At 28.7% G+C, this 18,748-nt stretch overlaps 1 protein-coding gene across 1 annotated transcript; it reads left to right on the forward strand.

Moving 5' to 3' along the window:
• The first annotated feature begins 17,422 nt into the window (after window positions 1-17,422).
• Window positions 17,423-18,499, forward strand: LOC109021389 (protein FAR1-RELATED SEQUENCE 1-like). Its single transcript, XM_019004011.2, has 2 exons — window positions 17,423-17,632; window positions 17,732-18,499. The coding sequence occupies exons 1-2, from the start codon at window positions 17,423-17,425 to the stop codon at window positions 18,497-18,499; spliced, it is 978 nt and encodes a 325-aa protein (XP_018859556.2).
• The last annotated feature ends 249 nt before the right edge of the window (window positions 18,500-18,748 follow it).

The raw sequence follows: 18,748 nt of genomic DNA on the forward strand, positions 1-18,748 counted from the left end.
TGGATCATAGTAAAAACATCAAAGGACTCATATTTTGAACTGATGTTTTTGTCGAGTTTGTTGCTAAAACTATCGATGTTATAAATATGTGTTGGACTATGTTATATTTTGAACTAATGTTTTTGTTCGGTTTGTATTAAACTTATCGCAAGTAACTTTGCTAAAACTATCAATGTTATAAATATGTGTTGGAGTATGTTATATTTTAAACTAATGTTTTTATCTTCTAATCTATGCAAGCATGTAATTATTATACTCTGCTTAACTATCATTACCCTTAAATATTTATTAGATTTCACATTTTTTCCTATATGTCTTAATTTATTGATTGAAATAAACTTTTTTTATAGAATATATATTATTTTTTTAAAATAATTATTTCACCCAACTAGGCAAACGTGCTTTGCACGTTATTTTGACCTAGTATATATATATATATATATATATATATATATATATATGTGTGTGTGTGTGTGTGTGTGTGTGTGTATGAATATCTTATATATACCAGCAGCTTGGAGATTAAGTTGGGTTTCTTAATTATTTGCCAGCTTATATTATATTATTTAAACAGCGCGCATGGGGAACATATGATCTCTAGATATAAAAGCCACAAAAATCACATCGGTATTGATATGATGTTCATGGGTGAGTAGAGAAACAGAAAATATATCAGTATTTTATAACTAATGATCTACTCATGGCTACTCCATGAGTGGAAGACCTAATTATTAATAATGTTAATAATAATATATTACCAGAAAATAATAGTACTGATGATAATAATAATTAATGATAATATTATATGTTGCATGCAGAGTAATGGGAAGTACGTGTACTTGCCGCGTATATATATCACCATGCACACGTCATCATGAATTATATATCAGTTGTAAGAAAAATAAATGAGAAATAATAATTACAGTCACGCCGCATAATCACTTTAAAAGAAGTGAATAAATACGAGATTCATATGAAAAAAATTAATTTTTTAATAATAGACTCTATTTTTTTTTCAATTTTTCAAAATAATTGCACGATACTTATATACTCTATTACTGTACGACGTTTATGCACTCTATAACTGCATGTAGTATTATCAAAATAAATTATTTACGATGAAAATGAGTATTTTTAATAAAAAATAGACTCATTTTAATTTAAGAAAATGATATTTTCAAAAAAAATAGCTAATGACAAATAAATATTTTTCTTAATATATATATATATGTTCTTTACCCTAATTAATCAGTTGGTTTGATCTCATGCAATGGACCAAGTTTGAGTTCTACAATAAAAAAAAAAGGGTACAATCAGCACTGACTGCAACATGAGTCATATATTAAGGAGACGAAAAATAACAATTAACATGTGTAAAGCCCGGGGGCACATTGAAAAATAACAATTAATATATTTACATGTGTATATATATATATACAATACAATTGAGTTTTTGTGACGATTTTGAAATTTTGACAATCCTAAAACTGTAACCAAAAATCATTTTTGTGACGGTTTCAAAAAACCGTCACTAAAGGCATACGAGAAATTGTTATACGTTTGAATTATAATACTATTTCGTTCGTACGTCACTCAGAGATGTCGTTTTGGAATGATTACATTCAAATGTATAAACTGTTACATTCAAACAGCTCATGTATGTTCAAACATTAAGCTCACTTACGTGCGAACGTGTAAGTTATTCGTTCAAACGTTCGAACAAGAAATGTTTAAAAATTAAAAATTGAATATTAAATTAAAAAAGATTGATAATTGAAATATAAAAACACTAGATATATTAAATGATATTATTCATTACATAAAGTATAGAAAAATAAATATATTAAAATATAAATATAAAATATGATAAAAGTGTAAAACAATCCGAACGTGTTGTTTACAAATGTATAAAACTTCTCAGTTAATATGTTAACATTTTTGTTTAGGATATCTAAACGATGGCCAACTTTGGTGACACTCTGTTGTACATACTCGATCTGTTGGTCGATGTGAGCAGTAATATTTGAGATCATCGCATCAACCCAAGCAGGGCGTGCATTCCCTGCAGGTATATCCATTGGTTGCTGACTAGTACTCCCACTATGAGGAGCAATACCAGCCCCAAACTGGGTCGGAGGAATAAGATCTGGTGTAAGATTAGGCTCAAGCCGAGCACGCCCCTTTCGTTGTCTAATGCTCCGACGATGTGAGGTCATGTTTAGGGGATTCATCTGCTTAGCCAACCACTCCGCTTGGGGTGGCACTCTCCAGCCTAGTAATAGCCAAGTAATGGTCAAAAGAGATTATGATTGCCTCGTAATGAATCCTCTCAAATATCAACAATGGAAAGTCGATGGGCTCTCCACGTACCACTCGTATGAGGAACTGTGCTCGAGTCCGATTGAAGGTATACATATATATAAAGGGGAACAAATTAAATCTGCTTCTGAAATACATTCGAACATATAACTTAACGTTTGAACATAAAAAAATAACATTTGAACGTTGGGAGTAAAAAAAACAGCGAAACGTTATATTCAAACGTTTCATGTAAATAAGTTCGAATGTATTTAACTTAATGTTCGAACCTATGCAGGTATATGCTCGAACATTAGAACTAAAATGTCCCATGACCTTATATTCGAACGTTTATGTTTATGTTCAAATGTTTGATGTATTACTTCGAATGTAAATATAAATGTTCAAACTATAGAAATGTTACATTCGAACGTTAAGATTCAAACGGCTAGGAAAACGTTACATTTGAATTCTTTATTGTATAAACTTCGAACATAACAGTACATTCGAATGTAGACTAACATATGTTTGGAGTACAGATGATCATTCGAATGTTGACTATGGGACTTTCGAACGTTTAAACCCAGAAATGGCTGAGTTGATCTTGTAATGGCTACCGTAAAAATGAGGTATACGCTGAATGTAAACTATCTACGGTGGCCATTTGGCCATTGGCCTCTCAAATTTGTTTTGATTCATACCGAAACCCCCTATATATATGTTAAAAAAAACAAAAAATGGAAAGTCTTTAATATATATAGTAATATATATATATATATATTATTTTAATATAATAATATATCGTAATACAATATATAGTAATATATTGTATTACAATTAAAAAGACATGCATTATTATTACAATCTAGTACACAAAACTCTAGCTTACAAACTCCTAAACAAATTAATTGAAATCAAATTACTCTTCCTAATAAATGGCAATTAGAGAATATTACTCCATTACCTAAGATAGAAAATAATTCTAAAGATGCTCTTGAATATATAGATAAAAAAACAGACGGAGTAGTCCAAATTGCTTTTCAATCTTTTAAAATATCTTTGTCACATAAATTTTACTCCAACACATTCTAGTTATCATACACCCAGATATGTTCTTACATCCATTTCTCGGAATAGATCTCAAAATTTTGACACCAGATCCTAGAATCTATACACACATATTTGGAAAATTATTTTCGAAAATATTATTGATATACAAGTATATACTGTTAATCATCCTGATAAGACATCCACCTCTCATAATCCTGAAAATGAACATTCTTCTCCAACATATTCACAAGTAGTTGTAGATGAGTCCCAAATATACACATTGAATAAAGAATAATTTAAAATTAATAAAGAATATCTCAAACAAGATTATATGAAAAAAGAAAATAGTAAAAAAAGATTAGTATTTTTCTCGAGTTTTACAAAAATAGAAAGATATTATATTCAAAAAAATATTATGAGTATCTAGAAAGATAACAAATTAATATACCTTTTTTTATATGGTTTGAAATCTATAAATCAAACCAATTATCAACCATAAACAGGATTACAAATCAATGGATTAAAGAAGAAAATAACCAAATAGTTTATGAGAAATACCTCCATTTTGAAGCCATCAAGTTCAATCAAAGAAATACTCAAATATTGATTTCACCAATAAAAAAAAAATATAATAATACATTAGAAAGAAAAATCACTGATAATATAATTCAACAAATCAATTATACCAATTTATATCTAAAAACCATGAGTAAACAATTAGAAAGAATTGAAACCCAAATATATCATATTAATCCTACTATTAAAGAAGCAAACGAAACCCCTTTATTTGTTTCTCATGAAATCTTATCTCATTTAAAAACTATATTTTTCTAAAAACAAAAATGATTTATTAAAACAAATCTCTAATAAATTAGAAAAATTAAATATTACTAATACCGCATCTACCTCAAAACAACCTCATATTAATGTCTTAATTAAAACAGACTCACATGTATTATCTAATTCTGAAATTAGTAATATGGAAAACCAATTTAAAATTTTAGATTTACAAATAAATAAAATTAGAAGAGATTATGTTAATAGTTTTTCAGCTAGAGATTCTAAACATCATGTTTCTATTACTCGTAATTGGTATCCGAGGCCTACTCCACCGGATATGCAATTTGAGGAAAGAGAACATATAGTAAGATCTGATTTTGTACCATATGTATTATATGAATGGAATATAGATGGATTATCTGATTATGAAATATTAAATCATTTCCAATAAATGATTATGGTTGCTAACATTTATAAAAGTAATAGAAACAGTGATCACCAAATATCATTTATTATTATTACAGGTTTTACTGGCCAATTAAAATGTTAGTGAGATCATAATCTTTCACATGAACAAAGAATAAAAATATTAACTGCATATAAACATGATGAAAATATGCAAATAATTAAAATAGAAGATAGTTTACCATTAGAAGATGTTGTAAATACTTTAATATATCTATTAATCAAACACTTCGTTGGTGATCCTGTTTAATTCAAAGAAAGAACCAATGATTTGTTAATTAATTTAAGATGTCCTCAATTATCTAATTTTCATTGGAATAAAGATGTATTTCTAACTAAAGTTATGATAAAAAATGATTGTCAACAACAATATTGGAAGGAAAAGTTCATAGTCGGACCTTCATATTACTTTGTCTAAAAGGTACAAGAATCATTAATAAAATCATATGGTACTATTGATTTTATTAATCTCACATATGATGATATAATAACTAATATTAATAGAAATGGTTTAATTATGTGTAATGATATAAGATTAAAAAGCAGAGGTATAAAGAAAATAAATTTGCTAAAAATTAATTAGGTACCTTTTGTGAATAATTTGGTTATACTCTATTATTAACTCCTTCAAGAAGACACAAAAAATGGAAAAAGAATTTATAAGAATTATTCTAATAAAAAATGAAAATATAAAAAACCTTATAAAAAGATAAAAAATAAACTGATATATAATAAACCAATAAAAAATCCAAAAAAGTCTAATAAAAAATAAATAAATTGTTTGATATAAATGTGGAAAAGTTGAACATTATAAATCAAATTGAAAGTCAAACAACAGATTAATGAATTAGATATATCTGAAACATTAAAAGAAAAATTATTAAACATTTTTATAATGCATTCAAGTGAAGAGGAGGAAAGTTCTTCAGAAGAAAAAAAAATCTATCAATTAAAAGAATCAAACTTTTCTGAGCAATCTTCTGATAGTGAATCTGAAGAAAATGAGGTACATGTATGAAATTGTTTTGATAAAAATAATTGTATTTTTAATAAAATCATTAATGTACTTTCAAAATAATAAGATATTGTATTAGAATTAATAGACAAAAATAATGATCCACATGAAAGAAAAGATTGCTTAGAAAAACTAAAAGATACTTTTAATACTCAAACCACTTCAGCAACCTTTTCCGCACCTTATAATTTCTCAGAGATAGTAGGAGGATTTAAAACAAACAAATAATAAATTACAATGCAAGATCTACAACAAGAAATTAATGAAATAAAACAAGATGTTAGAAATTTGAAAACATCTAATGTTAAACTATAAGTTTCAAATGAACAATTACTATAAGAGAATATATTATTAAAAATAGATCAAGACATAAATAATTCTCATAGTATCCTTGATATGATAAATTGTCAGAAATGGTATACTGAAGTAAAAGTCTCTATTAATCAAGAATTTTCTTTTACTACAATTGTCCTATTAGACATAAGAGCATATTTAAATTGTATATAAGATGGATTAATACTTTTTAAATATTTTGAAAAAACAAAAGAGATATTATCCCAAGCTAATGGAACAAGATTAAACATAAATTATAAATTATCTAATACAAATATTTGTAATAATGGAATTTGTTTTAAAATAACATTTATTTTAGTAAAAAATATTAACACCAAAGTAATATTAGGAAATCCATTCCTTGCCTTGCTTTATCCTTTTTCTGTAACAGGAGAATGAATTTCTAATAAAATACTTGGATAATAAATTCAATTTAAATTCTTATTTTCTCCTGTATCAAAAGAAATTAACTCCTTAAAGGAAGTTTCATTAACTAGAAAAATTGATTTTTAACAAAGAATATGAGATTTTGAAGGCTGAGATAGTAATAGAGAATTAAAAATTTGAGAAGGGGAAAAGGAAGAAGGTGAAACAGTTTTGGAGTATGTTGGTGATTTTGGAGAAGTTAATAATGAAAATGAATTGTAAGGTGATCTAATATTTTGAGGTAATGTACGTCCCAAATACCGTATATGATCTTGGAGTTGCAGAAGGGCAATGTGAAGAAGATGGAGGAGATGGTGGCAGAGCATAAGAAGATTTAGACTTTACTTTTGATTTTGAGGATGACATGATTTTCATTGTAAGAATTCTCATGATAGAAAATATGGAAGAAAATTAGATTCTCCTTTAATATGTTCAATATCAAAATATACATAATATAGCTTGTCATCTAGCAAATATTTGTTTAGCAACAAGATTTTTCACATCTTTAATCAAAACTTCTTTGACTGATTTACAATATATTATAACTAAAAACTTTTGAATCAACAAAACATCTTGAAATTTAGAAATACATAATACAATAGCTGAAATTTCATTTTAAATAGTACTATAATTCTTTTGGACAGGATTCTAACATCCTGAATAGAATCGAACAATCTATTTCGAATCAGTTGATAATTTTTGTTTCATAATTCCTCCATAACCAAGATCAGATGCATTTGTTTCAACAATTTTAAAAGTACGAGAAGTTGAGAGTCCTAAGCATGGTAATTTCTTAACGTGATCAGCTTTAATTTGTTTTATAATATTTGTATGTTTTTATGTCCATAAAGGTGGATTCTTTTTTAATTTTTTAAATAATGGCTTACATAATGTCATGAGAAATTGATAAAAATCTGCAATATAATTGAGACTTCCCAAACCAAAAATCTTTGTAGTTGTTGCTTATATTTTATTTCATCCAAAAATTTATCAACAAATTATATTACTCTACTAATTGGTGTAATAGTTAATTGATAGATATCATGTCCAAGGAATCTAATTTTGTTTTGAAATAATTTTATTTTTTGTGATAAAAAAAAAATCCATTTTGTTTAATAATTTGAACAAAAATATTTAAACGTTTCCAATGTTGCTCAATAGATGAGAAAAATATTAATACATCATCTATATAAATTAAAAAAAAATAAGTGAAATGAGTAAATATTTCATTCATAATATTTTGAAATTCACTAGGAGCATTTTTTAACCTAAATGACATAACATTTCATTCATAATGTCCAAATGGAACTGTGAATGTTGATTTATTACTGTCTTTTTTCAGCAACTTATATTTGTCAAAATCCACTCTTCATATCAAATTTTGAAAACACTGTAGCGTTATAAAATTGAGATAATAAGTCTTTTTTATTAGGAATTAGGTATCTAATCCATTGTAATACTTTATTTAACGGTTTATAATTGATAACTAGCTGAGGGATTCCTATTTCTAATTTTGCTTGTTTTTGAACGTAAAAGGCAACACAACTCCATGATGATTTACTTTCCCTAATGAGCAATGCTACACACAGTCCCCATTTGGGGACTGTAGTGCTAGCCTAGGTAATTTTATTTTTAAAATTTTTTGAAATTACAAAAATATCACTCATAAAATGATGTTTTTTCTCATTTAATAAATGGCCTGCACATACAGTCCCCAAGTAGAGACTGCAAATAGAATTTCTCTTTCCTAACTAATCTTTTTGTTAAGAAATGATTAATTTCTTTTTTACAGAATTCTAATAATTCATTGTTCATTTGAATTGATCTAGCTTTAATTGGAATAATATTTTCAGAAAAATTTTTTTCGTAAGGTAATTCAACTATATGTTGTTTTCTATTTCTAAAAGTATTAGACAGGTTAGAGTATACTTCTTTTTCAATTATAGCTTTAAATGATCAATTTTTTGAGTTAGTAACGGATCTTTTAATTGTTCTTCAATTCTTTTATATTTGAATTCTTGTTTTAAGAAACTTATCTGTTTTTTTTTTTTTTTCATTTTATCCTATTTTTTGTTAAAAAAATAATTTCTCTGGTTAATGAAACTTCCTTTAATGAGTTAATTCCTTTTGATACATGAGGAAATAAGAATTAAAATTGAATTTCTTATCTAAGTATTTTAGTAAAAATTTCTTCTTCTGTTACAGAGAATGGGTAAAGTAAGGCAAGAAATAGATTTTTTGACTTATATTTATTTAATCTATTGCTTGGGCTTGGTTATTCATTGTATAGATCTTGGTAATTAGGTGATGTCTTTTCTGGATGCTTGGGCTTTATTGGTTTATATATATATATATATATATAAAGTAATTCCCAAGTGTCAGGATGTAGCCACGAATTTTCCTCCGCCATAAGTGAGGGATATTTCAATAAATTTGGACGAGTCAGGCTTGAACATGTCACTCTGCCTTTTCTAAAAAAAAAACAAGAAGAAGAAGCAATGAATGAATTTCCTAATATTACTTTAGTGTTAATATTTTTTACTAAAATAAATGTTGTTTTAAAACAAATCCAATTATTACAAATATGTGCATTAGATAATTTATAATTTATGTTGAATTTTATTCCATTAGCTTAGGATAATGTCTCTTTTGTTTTTTCAAAATATTTAGAAGGTATTAATCCATTTTGTATACATTTTAAATCTACTCCTGTGTCTAATTGGGCAATTATAGTAAAAGAAAATTCTTGATTAATAGACACTGTTACTTTAGTATACAATTTTTGAAAATTTATATTGTCAAGGATTTTGATAAAATTATCTGTTTCATCTTAATAACTATTGTCGAGCATTCTTCTCGTTCTTTATTAGGGTATTGATATTTTTATCTATTTTTAAGAATATAATTTTTTGTAATAATTTTTCATTTGAAACTTCTAATTTAAGATTAGATGTTTTTTGATTTTTGACTTCTTGTTTTATTTCATTACTCTCTTGTTGTAAGTCTTGTAGGGTGACTTTGTTTCTCAGTTTTAAATTTACTTACTATTTTTGAAAAATTATAAGGTTCTGGTACTGAAGTAGTATAATCTGTAAAAGTATCGTTTAATTTTACTAAATAATCTTTTCTTTCTTGTGGATCATTAATTTTATCAACTAATTCTAAGATAATATCCTCTTGTTTTGAAATAACATTAATGGTTTTCTTGCAAATGCAATTGTTTTTATCTAAACAATTACAAACATGGGCCTCATCTTCGTCTGATTCATTATCAGAAGATTGTTCTGAAAGGCTTAATTAATTTAATTGATAAATTTATTCTGAAAAACTTTCTTCCTCTTCACTTGACAGTACTAAAGATATTTAATAATTCTTTTTAATGTTTCAAGTATGTCTAATTTATAATTTGTTGTTTGACTCTACAATTTGACTTGTAATGTCTAATTTTTCCACCTTTATATCAAAAAATTTATTTTTTCTTTTTATTATAATTTTTTTGTATTTTTTTTATAGGTTTATTATATATTTGTTTATTTGTTATCTTTTTATAGGGTGCTTTATATTTTTGCTTATGCTTGCTAGAATAATTCTTATAGATTATTTTTTTTCTTTTTTTATGTCTTCTAGGAGGAGACAATAATAGAGTATAACCAAATTATTTACAAAAGGTATCCAGTTCTTTCTTTTCTTTCTCCATGTTTTTTTTAATCTTGAATCATTACAGATAATTAAATCAATTCTATTAGTAGTAGTTATAATACTACCATAAGTAAGATTAATAAAATCAATTGTACCATCTGATTTTACTAATGATTTTCGTACCTTTTAGGCAGAGTAATAGGGAAGTCCAGTTATGAACTTTTCATTACAGTATGGTTGCTGATAGTCATTTCTGATCATAAATTTAGCTAGAAATACATATTTAAACCAACGAAAATCAGATAACTTAGGGCATCTTAAATTAATTAATAAGTCATTGGTTCTTTCTTTAAACTGAATATGATCACCAACAAAATGCTTAGTTAATATGACTATTAAAGTATTAACAACATCTTCTAATGGATGATCGTCTTTTGTTTTTATTATTTGCATTTTTTCATCATGTTGATATTGAGATAATATTTTACTTCTTTGTTTACTTGAAAGATAATAATCCCACAAACCTTTTAATTGGCTAGTGAAACTTGTAACAATAATGTGAGCTACTTGATGATCTGTTTTTCCATTACATTTATAGACATTAGCAATCATAATAATTTCTTGACAATGATTTAGTATTTCATATTCAGAAAATTCATTTATGTTCTATTCATATAATACATCTGGTGAAAAATAAGATCTTACTATATGTTCTCTTGCTTCAAATTGCATATCCGGTGGGGTTGGCATTGGATACCAATTATAAGTAATAGAGATGTGTCTTTTAGAATCCTTAGCTGAATACTCATTAACATAGTCTTCTCTAATCTTGTTTATTTGTAAATCCAAATTATTAAACTAATTTTTGATATTGTTAATTTCAGAGTCAGATATAATAGGTGAGTTTTTTACTTAATACAAATAAAGGGGTTTCCTTACTTATATATATATATATGTATGTATTAATACTATAAATATATATATATATACATACACTATAACAACTATATAGATTATTATATTGAATGGTAGAATCAAACTTATTCCAAATCTAGTTTATTTTAATTGTTATTCTAATTATTTTCTTTCATTATTCGATGCTAATATCTTACATGTTTTAATATTAAATATTAAAACAAAAGGTTATCAAATGATGAAAGAATCATATCCTTTAACAGTAGTATATAAGATCTATTATAAACTTATGAAAACAACATTAGAATTACAATCTCTTATTACCAGTCTCAAATGATATACATTATTATTACAATCTAGTACACAAAACTCTAGTATACAAATTCCTAAACAAATCAATTGGAATCAAATTACTCTCCCTAATAAATTACAGTTAGAGAACATTACTCCATTACCTAAGGTAGAAAATAATTCTAAAGATGATCTTGAATATATAGATAAAAAAAGGACGGAACTGTCCAAATAGCTTTTCAACCTTTTAGAAGATCTCTATCACATTATTCTTCTTCAGCACATTCTAGTTATCAAACACCCATATCTGTTCTTACATCAATATCTCGAAATGGTTCTCAAAATTTTGACACCAGATCTCAGAGTCTAGACACACAGATTCAAAAAATTATTCTCAGAAATATTATTAATACACCAATATATACTGTTAACATATTCACAAGTAGTCCGGGATGATGCCCAAATATATACCCTGAATAAAGAAGAATTTAAAATTAACAAAAAATATCTTAAACAAGATTACATGAAAGAAGAAAATAGTCACAAAATATTAGTATTTTTCTTAACTTTTACAAAAAGTTTACAAAAAAAATAAAGAAATTATATTCAAGAAAAATATTATGAGTATTTAGAGAAAATACAGATTAATATACCTTTTTTTAACATAGTTTGAGGTATATAAATCAAATCAATTGTCTACCATAAACAGGATTACTAACCAGTGGATTAAAGAAGAGAATAATCAAATTATTTATGAAGAATACCCCTATTTTGAAGCCATCAAGTTCAATCAGAGAAATACTCAAATATTGGTTTCATCGATTAAAAAACACAATAATAAAATAGAAGGCAAAAACACTAATAAAAATATTGATAATATAATCCAACAAAACAATTACACCAATTTATATGTAAAACTCGTGAGTAAAAAGTTAGAAAGAATTGAAACCCAAATATCTCCTATTAAAGAATTATAAGAAATCCCTTTATTTGTTCTCCATGAAATCTCATCTCATTTAAAAACTATTTTTTCTAGAAACAAAAATGATTTATTGGAACAAATTAATAATAAATTAGAAAATTTAACTATTAGTAATACTGCATCTACCTCAAAACAACCACATATTAATATATTAAACATGATAGACTCACATGTATTATCTGATTATGAAATTAGCAATATTGAAAACCAATTTAAAAATTTAGATTTACAAATAAATAAGATTAGAGGAAATCATGTTAATATTTTTTGGCTAAAGATTATAAACATCATGTTTATGTTACTCGCAGTTGGTATCCGAGACCTACTCTACCGGATATGCAATTTGAAGAAAGAGAACATATAGTAAAATCTACTTTCACTGCAGATGTATTATATGAATGAAATATAGATGTATTATCTGAGTATGAAATATTAAACCATTTCCAAGAAATGATTATGGTTGCTAACATCTATAAAAGTAATAGAAATTAACTGATCACTAAGTAGCACATATTATTGTTACTGGGTTTACTGGCCAATTAAAAGGCAGGTGAGATCACTATCTTTCACATGAATAAAGGACACAAATATTAACTGTATATAAATATGATGAAAACATGCAAGTGAATAAAACAGAAAATAGTTTACTGTTAGAAGATGCTGTAAATACTTTAATATATGTATTAACTAAACACTTTGTTGGTGATCCTGCTCAAGTAAAAAAAAGAACTAATGATTTATTGATTAATTTAAAATGTCTTCAATTATCTGATTTTCGTTGGTGTGAAGATGTGTTTCTAATTAAAGTTATGAACAGAAATGAATGCCAGCAGCCATATTGAAAGGAAAAATTTATAGCCGGACTTCCATATTATTTCGTCCAAAAGGTATTAGAATCATTAGTAAAATCATATGGTATTATTGACTTTCATAATCTCACATATGGTGACATAATAACTATTATTAATAGAAATGGTTTAACTATGTGTAATGATTTAATATTAAAAAAAGCAAATGGAGGAAGAAAAGAAATTTGCTAAAAAAGAATTAGGTACATTTTGTGAGCAGTTTGATTATACCTCATTATTAGCCCCTTAAAGAAGACACAAAAAGAGAAAAAGAATTTATAAGAATTATTCTAACAAAAAAAGAAAATGCAAAAACTCTATAAAAGGACAAAAGATAAACAAATAAATAATAAACCAACAAGAAATCCTAAAAAGACTAATAAAAATAAAAAAAAATTGTTTGTTATAAACGCGAAAATATTTACATTATAAATCGAATTGTAAAGTCAAACAATAAATTATTAAACTACATATATCTGAAACATTAAAAGAAATTTATTAGACATTTTTATAATACATTCAAGTGAAGAGGAATAAAACTCTTCATAAGAGGAATAAATATATCAATTAAAAGAATCAAGTTTTTCAAAGAAATCTTCTGATAGTGAATCTAAAGAAGATGAAGTCCAGGTCTGCAATTATTTCGATAAGAATAATTGTATTTATAATAAAATCATTAATATACTTTCAAAGCAAGAATATATTATATTAGAATTAATAGACAAAATCAATGATCTTCAAGAAAGAAAATATTACTTAGAAAAACTAAAAGATATTCTTAATTGTCAAAACACTTCAGTAACATCTTTAACACCTTACAAATTTTTAGAAATAGTTATAAAAGACGAAACTGATAATTTCATTAATATTTCTGATAAGATAAATTTTCAAAAATGGTATACTGAAGTAACAGTCTCAATTAATGAAGAATTTTCTTTCACCACAATTGCCTTATTAGATACATGAGTAGATTTAAATTATATACAAGAGAGATTAATACTTTCTAAATATTTTGAAAAAACAAAAGAAACATTATCCCAAGCCAATGGAACAAAATTAAATATAAATTATAAATTATCTAATGCACATATTTGTAATAATGGAATTTATTTTAAAATAACATTTATTTTGGTAAAAAATATTAATACCAAAGTAATATTAGGAAACCCCTTCCTTGTCTTACTTTACCATTTCTCTGTAACAAAAGAAGAAATCTCTACTAAAATACTTGGACAAAAAATTCAATTTAAATTCCTATTTCCCCTGTATCAAAATAAATTAACTCTTTAAAAGAAGTTTCATTAACCAGAGCGACTTCAAGACTTCACACAATTACTTAATTCTCGAGAACAAATCCACATGTAAATGCATGCACTGGATTGAAAATGGATAGTAATATTTAAATTAAGTCAATTTAAATTAATGAACTCTATGATACCCAAGAGAAATCAGTTATTGGTGTCTATCAATATTTCAATTAGAGTACTACTATATGAAGTCCACTGTAGCGGTGCACTCAGTACGTGGATGCATTTTCTATTTTTTTTTTAAAAAAAATAAAAAATAAAAACATGCGTTTTGATTGAAGATGTATTTGAAAATTTGTTTCTGCCCATTCGAATTCATGCAGCGAAACCCCTGCTCCATCGCGACCCGCGTCTCCTTCCACAACGTAGCACCTCCCGGCTACGCCGTCTCTCTCATCAGTGCCACCGAGCGGCACTCCTCCGTCTGCCCAGCGCCTCCACTGTCCCGCGAACTCATTGAACGGAGCAAAGAATATTTGAAAAAAGCGAAACCCCATTCCTCGCCACGAACCCGTGTCCGTCGGCTTCCTCTTGCCAGCGCCACCTCGCGATGGTTTCCTCTTCCCAGCGCCACCTCGAGACGCTCGTACGTCTGCCCAGCGCCGCCGCTCCCTGCGAGCTGATCAAACGGACCAAACCAACAACGGGACCAAGTGCTCTGTTTTGCCAAATGGTTTGGTAGGTAAATATTGTACTACCATTTTCCCGTCCATACATGCTATGTACATCATGATTTTTGTGTTTTCTGAGATGGTTATACTTAGGGCATGGAGAAATTTCTAGAAAATGATATTAGAAGATGATATTTGCTATTATTCTCATTTTCTCATAGTGAGCTATTACAATCTGTATTTACATGTGAAAACATTGAGGAAAAGACGTCATGGTTGTCTCCTAATGTTATCATGATCTGTGGTTGTCATTAACAAATAGGCTAAATTTTAATTTTCAGATTTAATATTTATGCTAATGTGTCAAAGCTTGATTAGAAGGTCTCCCTCATACAAATTGATGATTGAGCTTATTTAATTTTGGTTGCTTTAAAAGTTGTTTATTAGTGATCATAGTTAATCATTCCAATGAATTGTCCTGTCCGAAACATATATTTTTTTAAGAGTATAATTAATTAGAAGAAAATGTGGCAAAATAGAAGACAGTTTCATGTCAACAAAAGAACAAAATCTCTTAAACTTCATGTGTAGTGAAGACCAATTCGATTAAACACTATGAGAACAAAGCAAACTTTTGACTTCTTAAATAATAAGTCTCAAAATATGGCTATAGCATAGATAGGATGCTGTCAAAGTAATTGTGTTTTCAATATTCATAAAAAAAAAACTAAATGTGTCCAATAAGTGTCTTGCAATAGTTTCATGAAAACACTATTAGAAACTATTCTGAGCACTGAGATTAGAATATATTTTAACTCATTTTTTTTGTTCTTGATAAGTAAAAAGACATGAAAATAGACTGACTAAATACTTGCTACATGATTCGATGGATTCCATGATTTGGAAAGATCTGTTTCTGCTCACTGAGAGTTATTTGTTTCTATTTTTTCCGTTCAAACAATAATTATACATTTGTATTTCATTTATGTAGAAAGTGCTTATATTTTCAGATTTTGCATTACGTATGAGAGTTTAATCTTTATTTTTCTTCTTTTGCCATCTTGGAAGACTGGATAGAAATTATCGGAAGACATTCTTAGCCTTATTGTGATGGGGGAAAACGAAGATGGAATGCATCATTTTGATATAAATATGCCCTACAATTCCCCGAGTACTCCAGTAGACTATAGCCCATTTTCTGATTCATTTGAGGTATATTTATTTGAATTTTTATATTTCAGAAGTTAACATGTTAATTTTTTTAGAGTCATCCAATTTTCCCTAACAACGTGCCTGTTGCAGCAGATGCCACCTTATATGTCCTACCCTCCGCCGAGTAATCCAGATGACTTGAGGCAAGAAGTGCCCCCGACGTCAACTGTGCCAACTATTGTAGAATTTGAACAAAATCTTGGAAGTACATCACGGATGACTGCTGAAAGTTTTCTTGACGCCGATGGTTGTACAATTTTGTTTGCCTTGATTATAATCATTGTAATTTTGTTTTGATGCTAATCCATATGTTTCCATTTTTAGAAATGGTCTTCGACATAAATGAAGATTTAGAGGGTACCACTGTTGTCTAGGATGATGAGGTACGAGTTGAAGCACCAAGATGTGGGATGGAATTTGACAGTATGAAAGATCTTACAGCCTACTATAAGCAGTATGCGAAGCAAGAGGGTTTTGGTGTACGGACACAAAGGACTAGGAAAGATGATGAAGGGAGGCCTGTGTACGTGACTGTTGGTTGTGCCCGTGGTGGAAAGTACCATCCTACGAACAATAATATCTCGAAGCCAAGACCAACAACTAGAACGGATTGTAAAGTGAGAGTAAATGCGACATTGAGCAAGAATGATAAATGGGTTTTCACCACTGTCGAAAATGTGCACAACCATATAACTGTGAGCCCCAAGAAGACAAGATTCTTGCGATCTCACAAATATCTAGATGAATACAGTCAAAGGATCCTCGACCTGAATGATCGAGCCGGTATACGAATGAACAAGAATTTTTATTCTCTTGTCGTTGATGCGGGGGGTTTTGAGAATCTCCAGCTTCAAGAGAAAGATTGTCGGAATTTCATTGACAAGGCTCGACATTTAAGGTTGGGTAAAGGTGGTAGCGAAGCACATAATCAGTATTTCCAAAGAATGAGAGATTGGAATGATGGGTTCGTTTCTAACATTGACTTGGATGATGAGGGAAGGTTACGGAATGTATTTTGGGCTGATGCTCGGAGTCGAGCGGCGTATGAGTATTTCGGAGACGTTGTAACATTTGATATAATGTACCTAACAAATAGGTACGGGATTCCTTTTGCTCTATTCGTTGATGTTAATCATCATGGTCAGTCCATATTATTAAGAGCGGGATTGCTTTCAAACGAGGACACTGAAACTTTTGTGTAGTTGTTCCGAATGTGGTTGGATTGTATGAATGGTTGGGCGCCCGAAGCCATGATAACTGACCAAGATCGGGCAATGAAGAGTGCTATTGCCATTGTATTCCCCGAAACTCGTCACAGATATTTTTTATGGCATATAATGTGCAAACTTCCAGAGAAGTTAGGATCTCATGCGCAATTCAATGCGAGGTTAAAGACTGATCTTCAGACTGCATTATATGACTCACAGAACAGCGGTGAATTTGAGGAGAGCTGGGGTCAAGTACTTGCGAAGTATGATCTACTCGGCAATAAATGACTTTAATCCTTATATTAGGAAAGGTCTTTTTGGGTTCCAGCTTACTTGAAAAGTGTATTCTAGGCTGGAATGAGCACAACACAAAGGTCGGAAAGCTTGAATGTATTTTTCGATGGGTATGTCCATTCTGGTACCACGTTGAAGGAATTCGTCGACCAATTTGATAATGCTCTTAGAAAGCAGGTGGAGGTAAAGACAATGGCTTATTTCAATTCTAGCAACCAAACTATTCCCTACGTGTCCCATTTTAATATTGAGAAGCAGTTTCAAAGGTTATATACAAATGCAAAGTTCAAAGATATCCAAAGAGAGTTGCTGGGCCTAATGTGTTGTAATTGTTCCTTGGTAAGCACAGAAGGGTGCATTTTAAAATACGATGTGTTGGATGAAATATCTACTGATGACCACAGCAAAACACTCCATTTTTGTGTTTACTATAACGAAGAGGAGGTGGAGGTCAAATGCACGTGTGCACTGTTTCAGATGAGGGGGATTCTATGTAGGCATGCACTTAGAGTTTGCCAGTTGAAAAAGATTAATGTGCTGCTAGATGTATATGTGTTGGATCGTTGGAGAAAGGACTTAAAGAGGAGATACACATTACTCAGAAGTAGTTACGATGACCAGTGGGACAGAGCAGACGCACGGAATTATGAGTGGGTGCTTAAAAGATGTTCGAAATTAGCGACCAAAATATCCTTAGATAATGAAAAAGTCAGTGCTTTCTTGCATGTTGTTGATGAGTTTGAGACAAAATGTGAAGGTTCAACACTAGAGTCGGCATATGAACAAACGAAGGCCAAAGAAAATGTCATCTTGGATAAAGGGTAAGAAGATATTAAGCCCCAATGTGGTTCGAGGGAAAGGGAGACCCCCAAGTAAGAGGAAGGTTCCACCAGTGGAAAAGTTGGCAACAAAGAGAAAGAAACCGGTATTAATCTGGAACCCAAGTAAGAGGAAGGTTCCACATGTAAGAGGAAGGTTCCACATGTAAGGAAGCCATGAGCAAAGTACATAGAAGTAACAACTTGGGATAATTTTGACTTTTGGTTTATATCAGTGCTTTGGGTTGCCGGAAAA

Source organism: Juglans regia, chromosome 13 (genome assembly GCF_001411555.2).
Source record: "Juglans regia cultivar Chandler chromosome 13, Walnut 2.0, whole genome shotgun sequence".
In the NCBI taxonomy this organism is placed as follows: domain Eukaryota; kingdom Viridiplantae; phylum Streptophyta; class Magnoliopsida; order Fagales; family Juglandaceae; genus Juglans; species Juglans regia.

Excerpts from the sequence above, each read along its gene's own strand:
- LOC109021389 (XM_019004011.2), top strand. The coding sequence starts at position 17,423 with ATGATAACTGACCAAGATCGGGCAATGAAGAGTGCTATTGCCATTGTA. Across the intron at positions 17,633-17,731 it reads TTGAGGAGAGCTGGGGTCAA|GCTGGAATGAGCACAACACA; the intron begins GTACTTGCGAAG and ends AGTGTATTCTAG.